Source organism: Scatophagus argus, chromosome 24 (assembly GCF_020382885.2).
Source record: "Scatophagus argus isolate fScaArg1 chromosome 24, fScaArg1.pri, whole genome shotgun sequence".
Classification (NCBI taxonomy): Eukaryota; Metazoa; Chordata; class Actinopteri; family Scatophagidae; genus Scatophagus; species Scatophagus argus.
Window position 1 is genome coordinate 5,335,542 of NC_058516.1, and position 22,103 is coordinate 5,357,644.

At 42.9% G+C, this 22,103-nt stretch overlaps 1 protein-coding gene across 1 annotated transcript in view; it reads right to left on the reverse strand.

Annotated features, from left to right (window-relative positions):
• Positions 1 to 22,103, reverse strand: part of LOC124055319 (histone deacetylase 4-like) — a 49,507-nt gene that overhangs the window by 6,480 nt on the left and 20,924 nt on the right. The window contains exons 6-17 of the mRNA XM_046382025.1: positions 20,411 to 20,742; positions 16,541 to 16,691; positions 14,801 to 14,924; positions 13,211 to 13,329; positions 7,353 to 7,481; positions 7,122 to 7,231; positions 6,284 to 6,418; positions 5,976 to 6,159; positions 4,284 to 4,507; positions 1,609 to 1,827; positions 1,018 to 1,213; positions 83 to 216 (exon numbers count right to left, since the gene is read on the reverse strand). Coding sequence (XP_046237981.1) covers positions 83 to 216; positions 1,018 to 1,213; positions 1,609 to 1,827; positions 4,284 to 4,507; positions 5,976 to 6,159; positions 6,284 to 6,418; positions 7,122 to 7,231; positions 7,353 to 7,481; positions 13,211 to 13,329; positions 14,801 to 14,924; positions 16,541 to 16,691; positions 20,411 to 20,742 — 2,057 coding nt within the window. The remainder of the gene's footprint in view (positions 1 to 82; positions 217 to 1,017; positions 1,214 to 1,608; positions 1,828 to 4,283; positions 4,508 to 5,975; positions 6,160 to 6,283; positions 6,419 to 7,121; positions 7,232 to 7,352; positions 7,482 to 13,210; positions 13,330 to 14,800; positions 14,925 to 16,540; positions 16,692 to 20,410; positions 20,743 to 22,103) is intronic.

Sequence of the window (22,103 nt, forward strand, 5' to 3'; positions counted from 1 at the left end):
AACACACACACACACAACTCTCATATGCAGTTTACAACTCTTTGTGATGCTCACTGGAGAGTGTTTTCCTCTTATAACACACCTCACACTGCGCTCTGAGTCCAGTCTCCTGCAGCCGAGACCAGATGCTCTGGATCCGGCCTGCATGCTCCGGGTGACTGTTGGTGTTTCCGCACATACACTGGTGCTTCTGCATCAGAGAGTCATACACCAGGCCTGAGGGTACACACAGAAACATGCACTCATTTACAATGAAATAAAATTCAAAATTTTCAAAGACTTGTAAGATTTTGAGACGTATTAGCCTATAAAAGTTCGTGTGTTAAGGCAATTACTGTCGCCCAACTGTTCATCTCATCTCGCCTCGTCTCATATTGTTTCTGATTATGAAACAGTGACTGAAACCTCTTTCATAATCTAAAACACCACAGTCTGATCTTCTCATTGTGGTGCAACTTTTTCCCCCTAAATTTACTATGTAGTTTGGAACTGATGGGGAGTGAAGTGGGCCAGACTGTTCAGCTATGGCACGCGAACCCAAAAACTGCCACAACATGGGAATCTTCATGGCGATAACACTAAAATACAGACATCTATCACTGGTAGGAGCTTAATTTTGTCATTTCTTCTCAGCCGTCTTCACAGTTTCCATCTTTGGTTAAAGAGTCAGAAGTCAGGGAGGAAGACAAAGTGGGAAAGAAAAGGTTTTGGCAGGATTCGTTCTCCTAGCTCAGTTATTACTGCTACCAGATGGAGGCTGGAACCGCCACACCATTCTTTTGCCAATTCACCTGCGTTTTGGATAGACGTTTCTCTTTTCACTCCCCAGTGCATTATGAAAGGAGTAAAGTTAAACATCTCTGAATGACTGCTTGAGGCAGACCAGAGTCAGGCTTTTAACTGTGGAAACAATTAGATTTGGAGCAACACAGCTGTTCTGCAAACAGAAAACAGAATCAACAACTATGATCAAACGTAGCCACAGCTAAGTAGATGAGAGGTTCAGTGAAAGAGGACCTGTAGTGAAGCGAGGTTTGGCGGGAGGATCGGAGGCAGGGACACTGATTGGGAAGGAGGACGCTGAGGCTGGAGACGACTGAGCCCTGGACAAGGGGCGGTGTCCGGGGAAGGAGATTGACAAGCCGGCAGCCTCCATGGAGGCCTGATAGTTTCTCAGCTGATGGATTCGCTGCTGCTCCAACAACAGGGCCTGCTACTCACATACACACACACACACACACACACACACACACACAAAACAATCGCAGAGAAAACACAAAGAAAGAAGATGAATCCTACAGCTGTCATGAATTATGTTGTAAGTACAACTAATGGCCAAAAGATGGCAGCCAAAACAAATGATACAGCTTCGATTTTCCCCTCAGCGTTTAATTACCAGATGCCATAACACAAAGAGTAACATTACAATTCTGTGTCTGTTTCTGTTGAGTTTTCACCCAGGACTTCCTCAGGAACACCTACAACACATTAGTGCCAAGTAGAGTGGGATCAATTCCTATTGATTCTCTCCACCAACATTTTACAGCTGGACACTGGGTCTCACTTTTCACTTTTCTTATTTTTTTCTCTTGATTCTCCATCCTCTACCTGTCTGAAGAGCAGCTCCTGCTCCGCCTGCCTCTCCCGCTCCCTGTGCTGCTGCAGCGCCTCCTCCTGCAGCTCCTGCGGGTCTGGTGGCTCCTGCTTGATGGTGACCCCCGGCGGCAGGGCCCCTCCATCCTGGTGCTCCCTCAGCTCCTCCTCCGTCTCCTCCGGGTGGCTCTGGTGCTGACGGCCTACAGGGGACTCGCTGGGTTTGGCCATCATCTGCAGGGTTGTGAGGGGGGGACAGGAGGGTGGGACAGTGATGGTACCATGTGAAATTTACTCCACAATAAAACAGCAGGATGTGACAAATCCCCTCCAACGTGTGAGGCTGCATTCAGACAAACAGGCACGCTCTCCTCTGAATCAAATTTCTGGCAAATCACTCCTTTCTCTGGAGCATTCTTCTTTTAACAAGCTTAATTTGGATTACTCAGCCAGATTGGTGTCTCGCTCATTTCAGACCTTTCCGTTCTAATTGAATGTGAGTGGCCGCTCCGCCGCCTGTACTCTGGGGCAAAATGTGTCTCATAGAACAGAGACATTCCACACTCCCTGTTGTCCTGCTTTTCATCGACTCATTCTGGGGCCTGACGTGGTGATTCAGTTGTCTGTTCATTCACTTTCACTCGCATGAACCAGTCAAAAGTGCCATTCAAGGCTACAGAGTAACTCCAACGTATGTGAGTGTTTGAAAGAACAGCAAGAAAGATGAAGTGTTTAATGTATGTGTGTGTGTGTGTGTGTGTGTGTGTGTGTGTGTGTGTGTTTCCCAGAGCTGGAAGCTTCTGGGTCCCCTGGCAGAGAGCTGACACAGCATTGACGTCAGAGCATTCACCAGCCCCCCACTCCTCCCGCTGTTCTTGTCTTCTTTGCGTCTGAACAACACCCCTGACCCCCCTTCCCCATTTTTCACCCCCTAACTCAACTCCCACCAACCCCCCCTCTCTGCTCTACTTTCCCATAGACCTCCTCTTTATCTAGCTTAAATGAGAGATATGGATGAGAGACTCAACAATGGCAAATTCTTTTATGACCAATAGTCCAACCCCCCACCAACTAAAAAAAAAAACACAGCTGGGGCCAGTAAATATTTGGCATTATCTTAGTCAGTTAATAAATTAAACTGAGTATTAAGTCCTACGCAGTCTCTGAATCAATGACATAAATGGACATAAATTCTTCTTTTAGTCTCTAAAATGCAAGAAAATGTAAAAAAAAAAAAGCATCACAACAGCCACAATTCTGGCCAATGATCCAAAACCTGAAGATTATGCTAAAAAGTCTGTCAATCTGGGTATTGGCCAGATGTTCCAGTATTTCTGTTTTTCTGTTCTGTTCTGCTCTGCCGTGAGTAGCTCCTACAGCTCAAATCACATGTGCTAGATAAGTTGGATGTGATGTCTGCCCTCATGTCAGGGCGTAGTACAAATTTAACTGAGGCTGATGCATGTGAACACTAAAATGCCTGCAATCACAAGACACATAAATGTCTCCACACATGCCTAAGAAGTTGTGTCACAGCTGCAGGCTGCTAACACAAGATAAGTTCACCAAATTTTTCATGTCCCCAGAACTTCTCAAAAGCAGAGGTGTAAAACAACCCTTGGACATCGACAGATACTTTTAGTTTCTGTATCAGAACTTGTTTTGAGACAAGGAACAGATCAGTGTATGCCTGATGCGACAGTCTGAAAGCTAAACAATTACAATGACAGATCTTCACATATAAGGAATTAATACCACAGAGCATTTTTTATTCTGTGGTAACCGGCTAAATTTACACCATTAATAACATTAAATAAATTAAAATAAAGAAAAACATCATCTGGTATTCTGTATTCTGATTGATTTAACAGAAAATAAAAGGGGAGATTTTCATTTCTGCCCTGACAAAACTTCTTGGCACGCCAGAGGGTCTTATAGAGATGTTGGTGTGAAAAGCCGCCGCTGGAGAGCTCTCAAACATATGGAGAGAGGGAGCGGAGCCAAGCAGGGGGGAGGCGGAGGAGGAGGCAGAGGAGGAGGAAGAAGAGAGGAAATCCCTTGTTTCATCCACCCACCTCTCCTCCACCAAGAACTCTGCTCGAATAGGTAAAGCCATCCAGAGCGGCGGCTGCTCGCTTCCTCCCTGACCATATAAGGGAGAGGCTTCCGCTCTGTTGCCATGGCAGCGCACAGTTACCTCGCAATCCGTGGCAACTGTCTCGGCCACAGTCACAGAGATGCAAACATTCACACACACACACACACACTGCTAAACACGTTAACCCATACCTGCCTCCGCCTACTCACAAAGAAAAATACAACAGAGAGAGAAAGAAAAAGGGCAGAACAAAATCAAGGACTTCTCACACATCCACAGCTAACACGTTATTGGCTGTGTTACTGGCTGTCGCCCACACAAACAACTACACTACACCTCCTGTGCCGGCCCACGCAGGGTTATAGCCCAGCTAATTATTAGTATATTTGAATGTGATGTCAGATCTGTGGCCCCTCCATCACTTGTCTCCATCAATACAGCCAGGAAACTGCTCATAATATGTCATATAACACTAATGTGAAAGAAACAGTGACATTTTATTATTAATGGGAGTATGAAAAACTGTACACTGGAGACTTAGGGAAGAAAAAATAGAAAAAGTGAGACAAAATAAAGTGTCTGCACCCCTCACCTTGTTGAGGTGGAGCTGCTGCTGTTGGAACTGCTGCTTGTGCTTCTCCAGGAATTGCTGGTGCTGCTGCTGGACCACCAGCTGCTGCAGGGCCAGGGCCTGGGCGTGAGCCTGCGCGGCGCTCCCCTGGGGCAGGGGGGCCGACTGGGTCCGCCCCAGGGGCCGGTGCTGCCGCTGCAGCTTGGCCATGGATGCTGCCGGCGACATAGACACGCCGCTAACGCCTTGAACACAAGCGAGATGACTGTAGTTAGAGGAGGGGCAGCACAAACCCAAAGAGCACAGAGATTGAAGTCATATCCATGAGGTGAGCTTTCTTCACAGGCTGTCTGGGAGAGAGCTCAAGAAATGAGAATGGGAGAGTATGCAATGTTTCAGTCAAACACAGACTTTCATTGTCTGACAAAGCATTTTAGTTTGGATAAGGTAGCTCTCACTAAACCTCAGGTTTAAATCTGCAGAATATCAAGATGGTGCATAACACTTGGAGTCAGCTGTTTAGGAAATGTTTTGATGATGTGTTGACTCGCTGCCACTCCGAAGACCTGAAGCTTATGAAGTATTTAGACTAAGTGTCATAGTGATGCATGGGTCTGTGTCTGCAAGGTATATTTGGTTGGCTAGAGGAAACATATTGCCATATTTTTCCAGATTAAAAATTGGAAGCAAAGACAAATTATTGTTTAGCGAATTATTATGTGGTCGTCACTAAAGGAGAGGTTCATGTTTGATTGAAATGGAAAGACCTTAAGCAGCTGATTAGAGTGATTGATGAGGCCTCAAACTTCATTCCTCAAATGAAAGACAAGTACATGATGTGCTCACATCAAAATACGAATTGCTAACTTCACCATTACTGGTGTTGGACCTAAGATTAGTCAGCAGATGTATTTGTGAACCAAATAAAAACAACCATCTGTGCTGCCATACTGCAATTCTTCTATTATGATGATACAAGCCGGGAAAAGTGAACAGCTTAGTGCGTTTACAGTGTATCATCCGGGTGAGGAAAGTAAGAAAAACAGACTTGATCGAGCCTGGGAAATGATCTGAAAAGCTTGATTACTGTGAAAATATCAGAGAAAAAGACTTGACATGCACAGTGTTTTCAAATTGTTTCTGTCATGTGGTACTTTGATACAGAGAGGCGTTTTTCCTGAATTTCTCTTGTCTGAGCTGAGGAGTAAATTATTGCATCTGGGCTGTAATTCACTCGCCGCTCATGGCCTGTGTGTGGGCGTGCACACGTCCTTGTCTGTATGTTTTTTGTGCGTGGACAGACACACACATACGTCTGTATGTGCGTCATTACCCATTCACTGTTAGTGCCCTGCTCAAAATAGCAGCAAAATGGTAGTCAATGAGTGAGTTGATGGGAAAGGGTGCACAATGCGACCATGTCACCCTCTCATAGCCTACACTGACATATGAAAGGAGCTCATTACTTAGAGAAATGAATGGACGTCTGTCAGTGTGAGTGGGCACACAGTGTACAACGGTCACACATTGTGAATGGTGTCGCCAGAGACTGAAAATTTAATTTTACTTTTTGTCAGAGTTGTATTTGATAAGTTGCTGTTTCTCCCTCTCGTAACCATCACTTTCACCAAAGCTGCTAACACAAACCGTGATATCGCTACTTCTTTTATCACACTTAATCACTACGAGTGTTAGTAAACCTTCCATTAGTACCTGTCACCAGGGGGCTCTGTGCCGGGCTCTGCTCCATGAGCACCATGTGTTGAAGCAGCGGACTGTGCGCGCCTGTTCCCGCTCCAGCCTCGGCCAGGTAGGGAGTCAAGTGGCCTCCAGAGAGGAAAGGAGGGCTGAGGGAGAGGGCCGGCTGCAGACCTCCATCCTGCTGGGCTGACGTCACCTTCAAAAGAAGAAGAGGAGGAATAAGACGGGCGCTGATTTTCAGTAAATGCTCACAGACACTAAACAAACTGACAGATAAATGGATGCACAGTCAATCAGCTTGACAGCAGTTTCCTCCTCACATTGGAAGCAGCAGTGGCCGTGGCAGTGGCAGGCAGCCCCAGGGTGATGTTGGGTAAGGATGGTGAAGTGTAGAGGGACAGCTGGTTAAGGGAGCCCCGCTCAGCACCGCTGCACAGCCTCTGCGCCAGAGACGCCTGGGAAGCATATTTAAATGATTTATCTGTGTTTGCATCATGAATAATAATAAAAAAAAAAAACCACAGCAGAAGTAGATGACCACGCAGGCAATATGAAATCATCATGGCCACAAGCCTCCTCCACACTGCCTGAGTGCTCCTAATGGCTGCCACCACAAATAGCATCTCGCCAGCTCCTTGGCTGTCTTCCTCCCCTGCAGACCCATCATCTTAACATCACCTTCACTAGGAACTTCTGTACATGCTACAAGTTTAAAAGCTAATAAGTAGCACCTGTAGCCCAGCACCAATACAACACAGCAAAGCTGTGGCTACAGAAAGGCTACATAATTTCTCTGCAATTGAGGCTTATTTAGATTCTGTGCAAATTTTTTTTATATATTATAAATTTTGAGCTGAGGCTGTAATCCACTCATGTTTTGTAAATGAACTTTAAATCTAGTGAAAGTTATATGCCAAAAATTAATCAGCTAAAACTTTACCCTTGAGTTAAAGACAAAAATTACAAATGTTTCGGAGAAATAGCTGCCAGATGTTAGTTTAAAGATTTATACAACTTCTGTAAATAAAAAAATAAACTAAGAAATTATGTATGAGTTAATAACAGCAAAACAGATCAGCAAACTTGGATATTTAAACCTCAGGTGCAGTGAAGTGACTGGCTCTTTTCTGTGTGTATGTGTGTGTGTGTGTTTGTTACCTCCGTGCTGTTGGAGACTGACACAGTGATGCCGTTCTCATTGGGGATGTTATTGGAGCTGTTATTCGGGGAGCTTGGGCCTGAGCCGGGGGCGCTGCTACACGCAGAGTCTGAAACACACGCACAAATCAAACACACACAAGAAAATTCAGCAGCCTAAAATAGAACTTTCTGAGCACGGCAGGCACAGCTGTGTGTGCATGTGTGTGTGTGTGTGTGTGTCTCCCTCACCTGCCATGTCGAGTGAGCGTTTCTTGGCGGAGGTGATGGGGCTGTCTCGACGCCGCAGCAGAGGGCTGCTCCTCCGCTCGCTCACCTTCTGCTTCAGCCTGGAGCGAAGCTTCAGGTTGGGCTCTGAGGCTGAAAGGAGAATCCAGGAAGATGAATCAAACCTTATAAGTCATTCATTCATAAACGTCCTCTAATACACGGTGGAGCTAAGAGAGAAGGGGAGGAAACTGAAACTTCATCTCCTCACAATCATATCATACACCATCATGGATAATTAACAGGTCAGAGAAATAAAGAAAACTGCTGTTTAGCTGTCACTTCTATAATTACCTCCTAGTAAATATCATAATTCATCATGATGATACATAGAAATGGACTATTGCAAAAACTTTACTCGTTGTTGTAGTTGTAGTACAAGAAGAGTTCAAGAAGCTCATCATAATTCAATTAAAAATTAAAATAACGCATCAACTTTTTCACTTCAGGAAATCAAAATATATAAATATATCCCTGAAATGATCAGCTCTGAATGAACATTTCCAACAAAGTCAAACACAGTGTCACTCTCTGCGTCACTGCTTCTTCTTGTAGCCTGAGGAAGGTCTGCTGTGTTATTTAAGTTACATGTACGGCGCCTTGAACCGCAGTGTGCCATTTCAACTGCTGAACTACAGCGCTGTCATCTACTTCTATTGTCTCTGTTAACTTGGTGATTTTTGTTCCTTGCCAGCTCAGACGCTCACACCCATTTGTCGAGTCCCTTTGCCTTGATGTTAAACAGATAACTGGCGGCTGTGCAGCTTTGGGCAGATCAATGAAAAGGGTGGGAGAGTTACCTGAGCTACAGTCTCACAGACTTTCGTCTTAAACTGGGAGCTCTACACATTGATCTGTCATGGAGCTCCTTTCACATAGCCGCTCTGTTATGAAACCTGTCTGGGAGAAAAACTGGTATGCTGCTTTTCATTTCTCATATGACCCCCCCCTTTCCCTTTTTCAAATGCTTTCTGAACATGCCAGATTCTGATCCATTTTCCCCACGACACTGCCACTGAAAAGCAATTAGCTCCAATTTGGGGGCCATGTCTGATTGCCTAAAGGCCTTTTGGTCTTTTGTGTACACTGTCACAGACTTGTGAATGGAGACAGGCAGAAGAGAACGGCATGTCACCTTGGCTCTTGCCATGGAGGCTAATGCTCTGTTTACTCTGTCCTGCCAATCAGCGACTTTGGATAATTTCACTATTCATTATCCAATTTTTAATCATCAAAGGAGGCCCAAAGCCAATGTGGTACACTGCTAACCCTGATTATGACATAACCAGATTAGTCTGCCACAATATTTCTTACTTTCAACTGAGGGTGCACATACACATACTGAAAGGCTACTTTTCCCGCAACAAACTTCAGTTTGTTTCCTGAAATTCCTTTTAGGAATCAAACTGAAAAAATGAACTTGTTCCCATTCACAGTGTCAGGTAAAAATAAATGTGTGATATGGAGTGAAGTGTGAACTATGAAGTGTGAAGGTACAGTAGCACAAAGTGGGAGCGAAAACTCAGTCCAGATGGAGTCAAACCAGTTTATGCTGGTACTACAAATCAGGATTTCTGAGACTCCCTGCCCCTGAATTTGAGTTTTAAGTCTTTGGAAACAATGTGGGATGAAAGTATTCTGCAAAGGACAAGTTCAAGGTGTACAAAAAACAGTTCAGTAAAAACAAATCACACTGACTGCAATTCTTATACTCATCATTTTCCAACCGGTTTCCTGTGACTGAAAAGAATATTTTGATGTTCACACATCTAGAGATTATTATACCACAGCAATAAGGAAGCAGCTAAACTGAATTGTACAAGAGAGAAAGTCAGACAGATAAACCAGCTCTGCCAAAAGATGAGCAGACTACCTTTGAGACCCAATCATTAACATCTGAGAGGGAACTGTCTGCTACTACCAAGCAATTTCTTTTTTAGGAGAATAATAAACTGATGTTTTACAACTTAGCTGTCAAACTTCAGATGCTTTTGCTTAACTTCACTGTACTTACTATTGTCTGCTTCAGTAAAATCAAAAATTAAAGCTACAAGTTTGCTTGAAAAGTTTTTACATGAGCTCCTTAATTCACTCTGTCCACTCTGCACAAAGAATAAAAGTTGAAGCTACTTGCATGGCGATGAGCCAAATGTCTGCTTGGTTTACCTCAGTGTTTATCAAGGAAATGAGAACAGACTCTGGAAATTATTCCTCTGACAGAAAAATTAAAAATAAATCTCACTTTTTAAGCAGAAAATTACCTATATATCTCTGGTCAAAATCAAAGCTGAATATCATAATGTCACAACACTAAAGACTAATGACGGAACTTATTTTCTGTGGATTTAATCTGAGGACGGTCTGTCGGTGAGAAAAACGGCTGTGGAGAGAGAGTGACAGTCATTAGCCTGCTGAAGGAGAGTAATTAGGTTTGTGGTTCTTACTTATCAAGAGTGAAAACAAAATTTGAAAGGTGACTGATCCATTATGATAGCCCACTGAATAATAGCAGCAAAGGTATAGTCAAAGCCAAGTGGAATCAATAGAGGGAATGTCAATACCTGTGAAAAGAGGTTTCTCTGCTCTGTTGTGGACGAAAGAGTAAACAACATAATGTGGTGCTTACGCAAATGCATCTGCTAAGAGACAGGGTGCTGTTCACTGAAGAAAACCAGGTAAGAGTTGCATTTAAGAAGGTTGTGTTAATGTCTTTCTTTGATCCACCTCACGTCTTTGAACACCGGAAATCATTGGACACAATTATGTTTTTGGTACACTTACTCAATAATTTCCCAGAAAGTCAGATTATGTGACTTGTATGGATGTTACTTCAGTTTGTAACAGGTGCTAAACAGTCCTAAATGACTTCATTATAAATAAAAAATGAAAGACTTTGTTGCAGGCCTTGGGGAAGCATGAGCACATACAATCACACATGATATCAATGCACAGATGGTTCATTGTTGTGCTGTTTACATGGGCCTCTCAACAGAGTTGAAAGGTTGCGTATTCAGCGAGTGACATCCTGCATTCAGACAGCCGCACGTTATACTGTACAGCACCAGTCTGCCCATGTGCAGAACGGGCTGCCCCAGTTAAGTGAAAAGACAGAAACAGCATGCCTTGTTTTGCTGCTATCTTACAGCACATGGCCTCAAACTTCCCAAGCACATCTACTATCATTCAGAGGAACTCATGTGTATGTGAACAAGCTCCAATCAAGGCCTGTTGTACGTTCAAGTGATGCTCTCTCACCCTGAAATGTCCCGTGTATCCAGGAAGTTTTCACTTCCACTTGACTGAAGCTGTCAGGAAGAAGCTCTTGTCACACAACTCTTTCTCAACTTTACATTTAGATGATCTCTGGTATTTTATTAAAGTGATTAACCTTAAGAAATCAAACCCCACTCTTCAAACTGACTGAAATCTTAAGAAATAAAACTTTGGGACTATATTAACATGATCTTATGTTGTACTGTTCTAGAGCATCAGCCACACTAAATTTTTAAAATGCAAAAGGAGTGATGGGAGATGTACAAAAGAGTGCTGTTACTTCCTTTGACCGTTGCTGGGAGCGCAGGGTGCCAATCCCTTACTTTATGGCCAGGTGGTGATATAAAAGAGCCTCTAACCTCTCCTGAGCTGGCATTACCATAAGTAAACCCCGCAAAGCACGTCACTGCTGTGGGCAAATATCAGGGTGGCACATGTTCTCTGCTCTCTGGGCAGATGAGTACAGTCCTCAGCCTTATAGACATCAAGGGACAATCTTTTCACTCCCCACCATCTTCCCATCTCTTTTGTTCTTTTCCTTTCTCTTCTTGAAGTTTTCAGGAGCATGGCCTCATCATGCCACTTACTGGGTTCACTTTAAATCCTGCTTCCCGGCTCTCATCTTCTCATTGCTCTGCTTTTTAAAAGAAACCAACACTCCCTCCATCCTCCACCCCAAATGTTTTTCCTTGACATTTAAATGGTCAGTGAAGCCACCAGAAACCTCTCCACTCTCATCTCCCTCCCTTCATCTCCCTGATTATCCCTCATTCCCCTCCTTTTCACTCATCTCCCTTTTCTACTCCTTTCTTCCTCTAACTCTCTCTTCTTCTCCACCACCTCCTCCTCCTCCTCCTCCTCTCCCAGGGTGGAATGTGGCTGTGTGGGCCAGTGTCAACTGTGGTCTCTCTGCTGTTGTAGCCAGCAGCTTGAAGGCTCAGAGTCAACAGGGCTGGGCTGTAGCCGCCTGCCGCTGCACTAAGTGAATAATTGCACTGTAAGACGACCGCTGCTTCATGGCTACACCACCGCACACACCACTCTTTCTCACACACACACACACACAGCTATACACGTACACACACCTGAAAAAAACACACGGCAAACAGCTGGTTTTAGTCTGTAAAGGCTTCTTTACTTTGAGCACTAAAGCCCGAGGACACACTGCAGCCCACAAAAAAACCTCTTTTTCCAGTGGTGCATTCTGCACGGTTTTAGCAGCTCTAATGCCTTTAGACAAGATTTGTCACACATATGAAAGAAAACATGCTGCTCTCTGCAGCGGGATGGTTACTATTTAAAGCAGCAGTCTTTCTAGATTCAAGTTTTATGTTCTGTTGATAACCTTTGTTTATAGATAACCTAACCAAGTACTTAGCAAATAAAAGACAATAAGATGATACTAAAGTGATGTGACTACAGAATAGCAAACAAAGCAGCAGGCCACAGTTCAAACTCATATATTCATGGCGTTGCTCCAGAGTTGTCTGTTGTTTTATTTTTTATTCGCTGAAAGAGATCAGGTAATTTCTTAAAAAGTACAGTAAATAATAACTTAAATGGCTTGGCACAAAAAGAAAAAGCCAAAAGAAAGCCAACCAAATTGTTTTAAGCTCAACGGATTTATCAGCAATTACCATAAAAAAATGATTGGATGTCCAAGATGTGATATCTCTAAGACAGGTTATGAGTGAGTTAATGGAGGAGAGGTCTGATGGGTTCACTGTGTGTGTGTGTGTGTGTGTGTGTGCACGTGTGTGTATCATCAGTATAACAGTGAAAAGAAATTGCAAATTACTTGACCCAATGGTATCACACAGATTGAAAACAACAAAAGCTAGAGGAGATGTTCCCAACTGACAAAGGATCTGGCAAGGCCAATTACTATGTATACTATTAATATGCAATTACCACACAAATTACAGATTACAGGCTGACAAAAAAGGTCCAGCAACACAAAACACTACAACAGCATGCACTCTAAATCTGCTGAATATTAATGATGATCTCAAACAACTTAAAATCTGACCTGAGGTACAAACATACACCCCCAATGCTCTCAGCTCTAGGCTGACAACAGGAATTTGGATTTAGATTTGTAACTATTAACACTGCCATTTCAAGATCAAAGTCCGTAAGATGTCCACAAGCAGCAGCTGATTAATACGAACCCAAAGCATAAGGAAATGTTAAAAGATCCTAAGATGTTAAAAAATCCTAACATGATAAAAACCTCTCTAACTCTGTTGAACTCTTGAACCACCTACGCTTACACTCTCTCTAACACACTCATGTGAGGGATGCTGGGAGACCCCGACAGCCTAATGTGGATGTGATTAATGGTGCAGAGCTCTGATGCCATCTGAATTACGCTAGACATGAGTCTGCCTAGCAGCTACTGGACATTACAGTTGCGGGAATCTGTGTGTGATCCTCTCCAAACGTGAGTCTGCGTAGGCCCTGCACTGCCAAAAGTAAGTGTGTAAGCGTGTGTGCAAGAGCATGTGTGTGTGTGTGTGTGTGTGTGTGTGTGTCTGTGTGTGATGTACCAGTCTTTCGCAGTGGGAAGTCGTCCCGGGGGTTGTAGACACCCAGCACAGGTTGATTGTAGGTGGACACGCCAGTCTGTGGAGGCGAGCTCTGGTCCAGAGAGCTGTGCTGGGTTTTGCTACAGAGAGAGAAAGAGAGAGAGAAAGTTGCCTGAATCCGAATTGAAAACACAAACACACACATAGCGTTAAAGGCATCGCCAAGATCACAAAATCATGTGAAAGCAGGCTGAACACCTCACAACTCAGTGGACACAGAGGGAGTGAATGAATCCCAACAAAGTCACTAACTTCATGCATGTCAAAGATCTGTATGATTAACACATCATGCAAATCCCTTGGCCAGGCCTGTAGACATGTGCTGCCATCTGCTCACTGCATACAGAAGAAGGTGGTCTTTGTAGGTAAAGCTAAGCCGAGTTGGCTTCAGACCAAATGCATGTTCCTGACAAGCGAATGTACACGCTCATCTCTTCAAAAACCGATGGAGGCTGATGAGTCCAATGAGTGGAGAAACTTTACATCATGAAGTGAAGGGAACAGAAATGTAGATACAACAACAGATATAAAAAGACAAAGTCTGCATCGCTTCGAGGTGATGAAAGTTGGCGCTTGTGGGTGTTTCATTGGGTCACACACCAATATTATGTAACATTATTTCATCTGGTTATGTATTTACATCGTATGGTTTTAGTGCCAAAAGAAAGGAAATACATAATCACTGAGAACATTACTTGGAAATCATGTCCAGCATTCAACTACATTGTTTAAAAATTTTAGGGTTGTGTTGAGCAATGTTACAAATAAGCAACAGTTAAAGGTAACTAAATATATTTAGTCCTTTAACAAATACTAAATAAAAACCCAGGTTACCTCCAACTTCCACCTTTCATTCAAAAACTGCAAAAGAAGTTAATAACATTAATGAGTGTGAGAGTCTGTCAGGTTTTTGTTTTTTTCCCACTGGCGTGACTGGTGTGTCTATTTGCGTATTAAATTCTTTGGTTTGCATAACCACGTTTCCAGTCATGCAAAGTGTACACGGTTACCCTCAGACACAATGAAAGCATGAGAGGCGACAAAGACAAAACAACAAATGTACACACCTGAAAAGAGCTCTAGAGATGCTATAATAAATATTCAAGGCCGAGCCTTCATGGTAAGAGCCCCTATCATCAGGTTCCAATATCCTGCTGTCACGTGTATGTGTGAGAGTGTGCATGCATATTCCCATCTTTGTTCTATAACCCCGCTCGATGCATCAGTCAGACTCATACAGTGTGGCAGGTGAGGAAGAAGGGAAGCTTGGCGACAGATTAAGACACAGTTCAATATATTATTCATCTGCTGTCAGGGAGAGAATTACCATCCATACTGTCTGCAGTTAGTTTGGACTCTGCTCTACTGCTTCCAAACATTACAAAGAATTGGAATATAAACAGGTGTCAATTTTACAACACGGCATCAAGTCTTTCCTTTACTTTGTAATGCAAACTACGAGCAGAGTGAGCCGAGTTAAACCTAAATGCATCCATACGTCCACTTTTCCATTCTGTCTCTCCATATATTCAAGCAAGACCACGTCCTCACCGGTACCAGTAGGGAGCATCATTGGGGGGCCCTCCTTGGTTGAGGCTCCGCTGGGCCAGGGCCTTCTTCTTGTTCAGTACAAACTCCTGGAGACGCATTTTCACCTCAGTACTGGCCACAGCACCTACAGAGTGAAGACGCAGAAGATGTGGAAACTAAGGAGATAAAACGCAATAAAGGCACCTGTGAGCACTGAAACTGGGAACATTTAAAACTACATGTTTGAGCATCTTCAACCCCTGATCAACCAGACTGCCCCAATATGTACAAATTTTACCATAACTTCCCATTTAAAAATATAAATAAATAAATAAGCTATAATCCATTTTAAGTTGATTTGTTAAATTAATATTCAGCACAGAATTGAGTCACGCCTCATATCTGGAGCTTAACTGACTGACAGAGTCACCAGTGTGACAAATAAGTGCTTTTCTTGGTTTTAATGTATTTTTAAATGAATTCTTAGGGTTCTGGTCCGTTAGTTGGACAAAAAACAATGTGAGAACATCATGTTGGAATTTATATAACTGAGATTGGCATTTTTACATCATGTTCTGACACTGACATAGAGACCAAACAATTTATCAGCAAGTCGAGAAAAATCATCAGCAGATTCACCGATACTGACATTTCTGGTCTTGGAGGCCGACCATCACAAGCAGAAGAGTGGGATTTTTGAATCGAGAATGCGGGAAAAAGAAATGAAAACAAATCAAAATGCTCAGAAAATTGACCACAAACCGCACTCGCGCAGGTACACGTGAGAGCAAACACACTGAGCAATCGCTCTCTCTCTCTCTCTCACTCACACACACACACACACACACACACACACACACACACTCGCAGGGACGCAGCCTCGATCTGTAACCACTTTCCATATAGAGTGTAAACTGCTCTCAAGGACTCCTGTCCACTCGCTTTCAATGAACTGTTGAGAGACATCCAGCAGGCAGCGGTAATAACTTGGCTCGGCCCTCACCAAGGCCACCGGCTAATACAGCCCGTTTACCACAGTAAATACACAGGTTCTCCAAGTAAAATGGAAATACACAGACATGCAAAAACACACAGACGGACAGACAGAAACACACACTGTGAATACTGATCTCAACGGTCCTTTCAAACTTGGTGCATTTTAGATGATGAGTTCTGGCTTAAGCGGCTCAGACGCAACCAAACACGACGACTGTCAAAACAGGAAATGAAACTTTTTGTCTGTCGTTCGCAGCAGTGCGATTTAAAAGTGACTGGATTTCTTTGTTTTGACAAAACTGTTTGGTGTGACAACAACACTGGTTGAAAGAGAGTGCGGCAAATAACTGCGTGCAATTTACAAGCAACGAACATGGAGTTGTGCTGTTTCTTATTCTGTTTTGCCAACATCTTTTTTCTATGTGAGAAATATTTAACACAGAATTTCTGACAAGAGGTGTGAAACACCCGCTCGTCTCTAATTTTCTCTCCTCCAATGTTTGTTGCTGCTCTGTATGTGTGAATAGTGAATGCATGTTGCATGGACAGTGAGAGGAAAAAACTTACAATCTGTAGAGGTGTAAGAAGATGATAAGATGTAAAATTTCGGACTTTGGTGAATATGTTAGATGATCAGAAATGTGTTTAAAAAAAAAATCAGGTCTAAGCTGTTCCCAAGGATGTCTGCTGGATAAATTTGGTCTAAGTCGCCTAGCTGCGCTTCTCAGTTTCCCATCTTTTTTCAGGTGCGTATCTGCAACTCACTCTCTTGTCCCCTCTCCTTGTTCTTCAGCAGCTGCAGTTTCTGCTCCCTCTGCTGCTTCTCCAGCTCCTGCTCCAGACGGTGGTTCTCCATCTTCCTCTGGTGCTCCAGCAGCTCCTGCTGGTGCTTCATTGCTAGAAGTTCTTGTTGCTGCTGCAGGAGGAAACATCAGAATCACGTCACCAAAAATTAATCCAACAGAAAATCGCCATCCAATGCCTGCTTTGTCTACCTGAGTGACTGTGTGGAAGATGACTGCTTGACAACATGCTTCAAATTACGTGCCCTTGACAGTTGAGAACACTGTGTCCATATTGTCTTTTCTAAAAGTAATCAATCAGTTTCTCATCTTTCAACCTCTATTTACATTCCACTCTTGGTGTGTTTGAGCTGAGATCTGAAATAATCAAGTCCGACAGATGTATGAGGCAATAAAATAAGCTACAAGCAATGCAACAAGCTTAAGTCTTTGAATTAACATAAAAAATGTAAGTGGGGATGAGGATTTCGCAGGACGCGCGCACTTCCTCATCACTCCAAAAAAAAGAGAGCGAGAGACTAAAGCATCTGTTTAATGCTTTAAATGTTAAAATCTGTCCTGTTCAGACCTTTAAATGGAAGGAACAAGCCTGGCCGTGGTTTGCCCTGTAACCAAAAAGTTAAATATAAAAGCTCAAAAACAGCCTCTTTGTCCCACTGAAGTGTCCTTGAATGAGATCCAGAACTCACAGCGAGTCACACTGAGGATAAGAGCATCAATTAAACGCTACAAATGCACACTGAAGTCTGCTTTCACCTTCTTCAGAGCCTTAATACATTTCTTCGACCTAAGGCACCAAATCAAGTGCCCCAAATTACTCTTTAATGTCTCTGTAATATACAATAAATAGGCAAGCTGTCTGTGCTTGCGCTCACTCGGCTCCATAATCACCCCTCTCTAACGTGCCAAGAAATCAACACTCTGCCCTCCCTTATCATCACATACTCAACAGAAATATTTGATCAGTTTACAGTAACTGCATGTAATAAACTTCTGAAGGTGTTTTTAAATGCGCTCAGAAGCTGAAACATCATGCTCTTGTGTTTGCCATGAGGGCAAATCAAATGTGCGAGACGAGTCTGCAAATGAATTAGCGGCTGAAGGTGAGACGAAGGTGAGGCGGGACTCATGAGAAAAAAGCACCAGCTCTCTGGCCCACTTCCAGCCCGGAGCCTCGATCCCCTTTATTTCTATTTTATTTATTTATTTATTTGTTTTGCCTTTCAATCAACTCTGTGGATAGGGGATTGAGTGGGTGGGAAGGCTCAAAGTAACCTTCCCACCCACATGCACACACACGCACGTACACACACACACACACACACACACACACACACACCCAATACTCCTGTGGCTCAACAGACCAGAGATGTGCACCCAGACTTTCCCTTTTTGACTAACACTGTGAAGAGCTCTGGGATGGCTCTCACTTTATGAGAGCTCCCTGCTGCCAACATGCAAGAAATGAATGTGTTTGCAGACATTTGAGTGCGTGGATATGCAAGCGAGTGTGCTGCTGCGTGTGACTGTGTGTTTACTGACATTTGAGAGGATGTGTATGTATGTTTTTATGTGTGTGTGTGTGTGTGTGTGTGTGTGTGTGTACACACAGAGGCAGTGAATGAGACTGATTGAGGCCGGGCCTCCCTGCTCAAGGCTGTGCGTCACTGGCCTCCACCTGAGTGGTCCTGCAGAACCACCACAGGCCAGACAGCATCACTCATCCCTCAAGATCACAAAAAGACCAACACAGGGACTCAAGGCTCCCACAGTATGAACTATAGTCCAGCATGAAGCATCTGCAGGAGACTGTGTCATTACGGATGGTCTGTAGAAGTGCTAACAAACCTGATGATAACAGACTATGATACATGAATGAATGATTTTTATAAAAAAAAGGCAAGAGAGAAAAAAGAAAAAAAAGCAAAAGAGGAAAGGAGGAAGAAACAGATGGACACAGAAAGGAATAACAGAGTGTAAGGAGAAGGGGCATTAAGTAGGAAGAGAGGGATGACAAAGAAAGAGCAACTAAAGGCACACAAAGGGTGAGTGGAAAGAAGAAAGTGTGTGGAAAAGGAAGACAAGTGGACCCTAAGGAAGGAAGAGAGACAAGGAGGAAAGAAGCAAGAGGGGCAGGACAAAATACAACAGGAAAAACAACAAGTAAGCAAGGACAAAAAGGCAGAAGGAAGGAAGAGGCAACAGAAAGACAATAAGACAGGAAAATGAAAAAAAAATCAAGATGCACACATGAAATTAAAAGAATTATTTTCAAACTAAAGTCATCCTGCATGTTGCAATCTAAGCTCCTGCCCACACAATCCATTTTTAGACATTTTATTCAAAGTCAAGGAAAAAATAAGTAGTTCATTTGTAACTCTGTGCATTACAATTATATCACAGCAGTGATATTCTAAAACAGAACAAACACCAGAATATTTTTACATGACATTTCAGCCCCACAGGAGCTCTCGGTGCTCTCTGGGGCCCCGATGTATTAAAGCTTCAGTGTGTGGGCGTGCTGATCTAGATTCGCTTTATATTTCCAGGTCATTACGATACGATCTTAGCTTGATCTGTTACATGCCATGTACTGCTCCAAATGTGAAACGATCCTGTGCAGTTTTCAATAACATCGACAGAGTTAAGTCAAACAAACATGTATGTATTATTGGATGATGATGATATTTAAAAAAAAAGGCTACAACAGGGCTGGTGCATAAAGGTTTGGTTATGTAACACACCACCAGCACAACAAGAGTTCGTCTTTCACATGTTTTCTGAATATAAGCACATCCTTTTAATGGTATTCAAGTTGAAGTAAATGAAGTCAAGGTGTCTCCTCTTTCTCTGCTCCCTCTTTACTGTGCAGAGAGATTTAAAGCTGACAGAGCTGCTCTCTGTTGGTGAATTCAGTCTGGTAATGAAGGATTGTGTGGCAGACTAAATGAAGAGCCTCTCTGTTTTGTAAAGTCTTAAATAGGTTTAGTCCACATGGCTGCCTGCCTTCTGGAGGAGTTAGACAAAAACTTAAGTCTGGTTCTTTTGTGTAGCTTTGATTGCATCTGATTATGTACACCGTTACTGTTGTTGGCCAAGAGCGTTAATGTCTAATGATGATATTTTTCCTTGAAAATAAAAGACCAAAGTTAGTTGAATATTTGAGGAGGCTGATAAGCTCTATACATACAGAAATAATTTAAATGAAATCCATGAAAAAGAATGTTTTTTACTCAAGTTTGAAGAAAAAAAAAAAACAGTTTGAAAATATTTTTATCAAAACCAAAATTAAGGACACACACTGCCACCCCAAAGTAATGCTGTAAGGTTGTAGAGCGTGATGTTATTTTGTAGGACGGGTATACAAAAATGTTTTGTAAATGTATAGCAAAATGCTATAAAACAGTTCAACCAGACTGACAAGTGAAAAAGCAGCAAGAAACAAATACATAATACATCTGAACCTACTCTGGGCTGACAAATCAAAGTAGAAAATAAATTCAAAATCAGAGAGTTATATACCAAAAGTTACTCAATACAAAGAACTTGTATTGTTAATTATTATCAATTATGTTTATTTTTGCATTCATGTGTAAGCATCACTAATGATATCGCTGTAAAAGTTGGGGCTACATTTAACTAAATGAGGCTAAATCTAGAGTAATAAATCATAATTTATTAGCTGGGTATTTTTTTCGGATGAATAATCGGAATCTGCAAATAAACTATTACCTAAAGTTGTCAACTAAAAACTAATTGCTTCCAAATCACAGCAGAAAATGTCATAAAATAGAATTATTCAAGTTACCCTTCAGAAATGTAAATAATGTACCTTAATGTGTTCCTGCAGCTGGGCCTCATGCTGGCGGGACAACTGCTCGTGCTGCCGCTGGAACTCGGCGATGAGGATCTGCCGCTGGATCTGCTGCTTTTGCTTCAGAGTCAGCAGCTCCTGCTGCAGCTGCTGCTCCCGCACCGAGGCCGCCACCACACCACCTCCGCCGGCCTGACCCGTCCCTCCCAGCGAGCCCGGGCCGGACGACTGCTGCCCGGGCGGGGAGAGTGAGGACACCTGCTGCTGCTGTTGCTGGTGATGGTCCACACGCAGGTCCATGGGGATGGCAGCCGGAGGGAGACGCAGGGGCAGCGCAGAGTTGATGTCCACTGCAGGGACGAGAAGAGACAGATGTTGGAACAGAGCAGAAATCATAAAGATCATAAAGGAGACTTTTTGGATGTTGTCTGTCTGCATTTCACACTGTTAGTTTTAATTGTTTGGTGTAAAAGTGACTGCAACATGTTCCTGTGTGTCGCATTCATCCTACAAAGCACCTTGATGTTAGTATAATTATTTAGTACAACTGCAAGGAGAGACACTGTGTAGCTGAAAGGGATTACATCAAAGCTCTTCAAAATGTTATTTAATGCGTCTGCCTGCTCAGAGATGTAGAAATGATACCTGTTGGCACCAAACTGACTTCAATTCTGAGGCATCAATGGGTTTCCAAAGAGATACAAAGCTTTGCAAATTCAAACAGCAAGCTCTCTCATTTTCAACAGCTTTCCCGCAGTCTTAGTGAAGGTCTTAAATCATTGCAGATATTTATTTGTAACGTTGCTTTTACTTCAAGGATTAAATATGTCATCAAAATGTGCCTGATACACTTACCAAAACACACAAATGGTGACATAAGAGTGATAACACAAATAAGCCAGTAATAACATACCTTAACAGGCATGTGCAACATGACAGATGCCTGTAATTGACAAGTACTGATCGTTATTTCACCAGCAATTCCAAACCAAAGGCCTAAATATTTAATATCTAAACTAGTCCATCTGTAAATCCACATGTTGGTGACCATCTTCTATTTCTGAAATCACACCAGCTACACAAGGAGGAGGAGGAGGGGCAGTGTTAAATAGCTGACCCTGACATCCGACCTCTTTATGAAAGAGAGGGTAACAGTATCGTTGTATTTAAAGAAATCTATAGCAATGAAAAAGTGACGTTAATGGCCTTTTTGCTTCTCTTCTGTTTTGCCAAAAAAAAAACAAACAAAAAAAAAACCTGCTGCAGAGGCGCGCACACACACACACACCTGACATATAAAGCCCGGTGATACCTGACAAAGATTGCATTGACCCGGCAGGGTGCAGACCTCGAGCCTGTTCAGCCACCCACAAATCACTGCACAGGAAGCCTTCCAATCACGCAGCTTCCTCCCCATTAAATCTGAATAAATAGGAGTCGATTGGCTGATTATTTACCTACATGTTTACAGAGAGCGCCGCGAGAGCCAGAGATACTTGCTTGGAACTTTGTGTTAATAAAGAGGCAAACACGGCATCACTGGCACACTTAATAGCAGGGTTACGGAGCCACACGCACGCCCATGTCAACACAGACAGACTTAACATGGCGAGCATTATCCAGTGCCAAATTTACACTTAGGCTGCAAAGTTTGGAAGTATGCACACCTAAAACCTGGAGAGATTTCTCATGATAATTTTAGGATGTCACA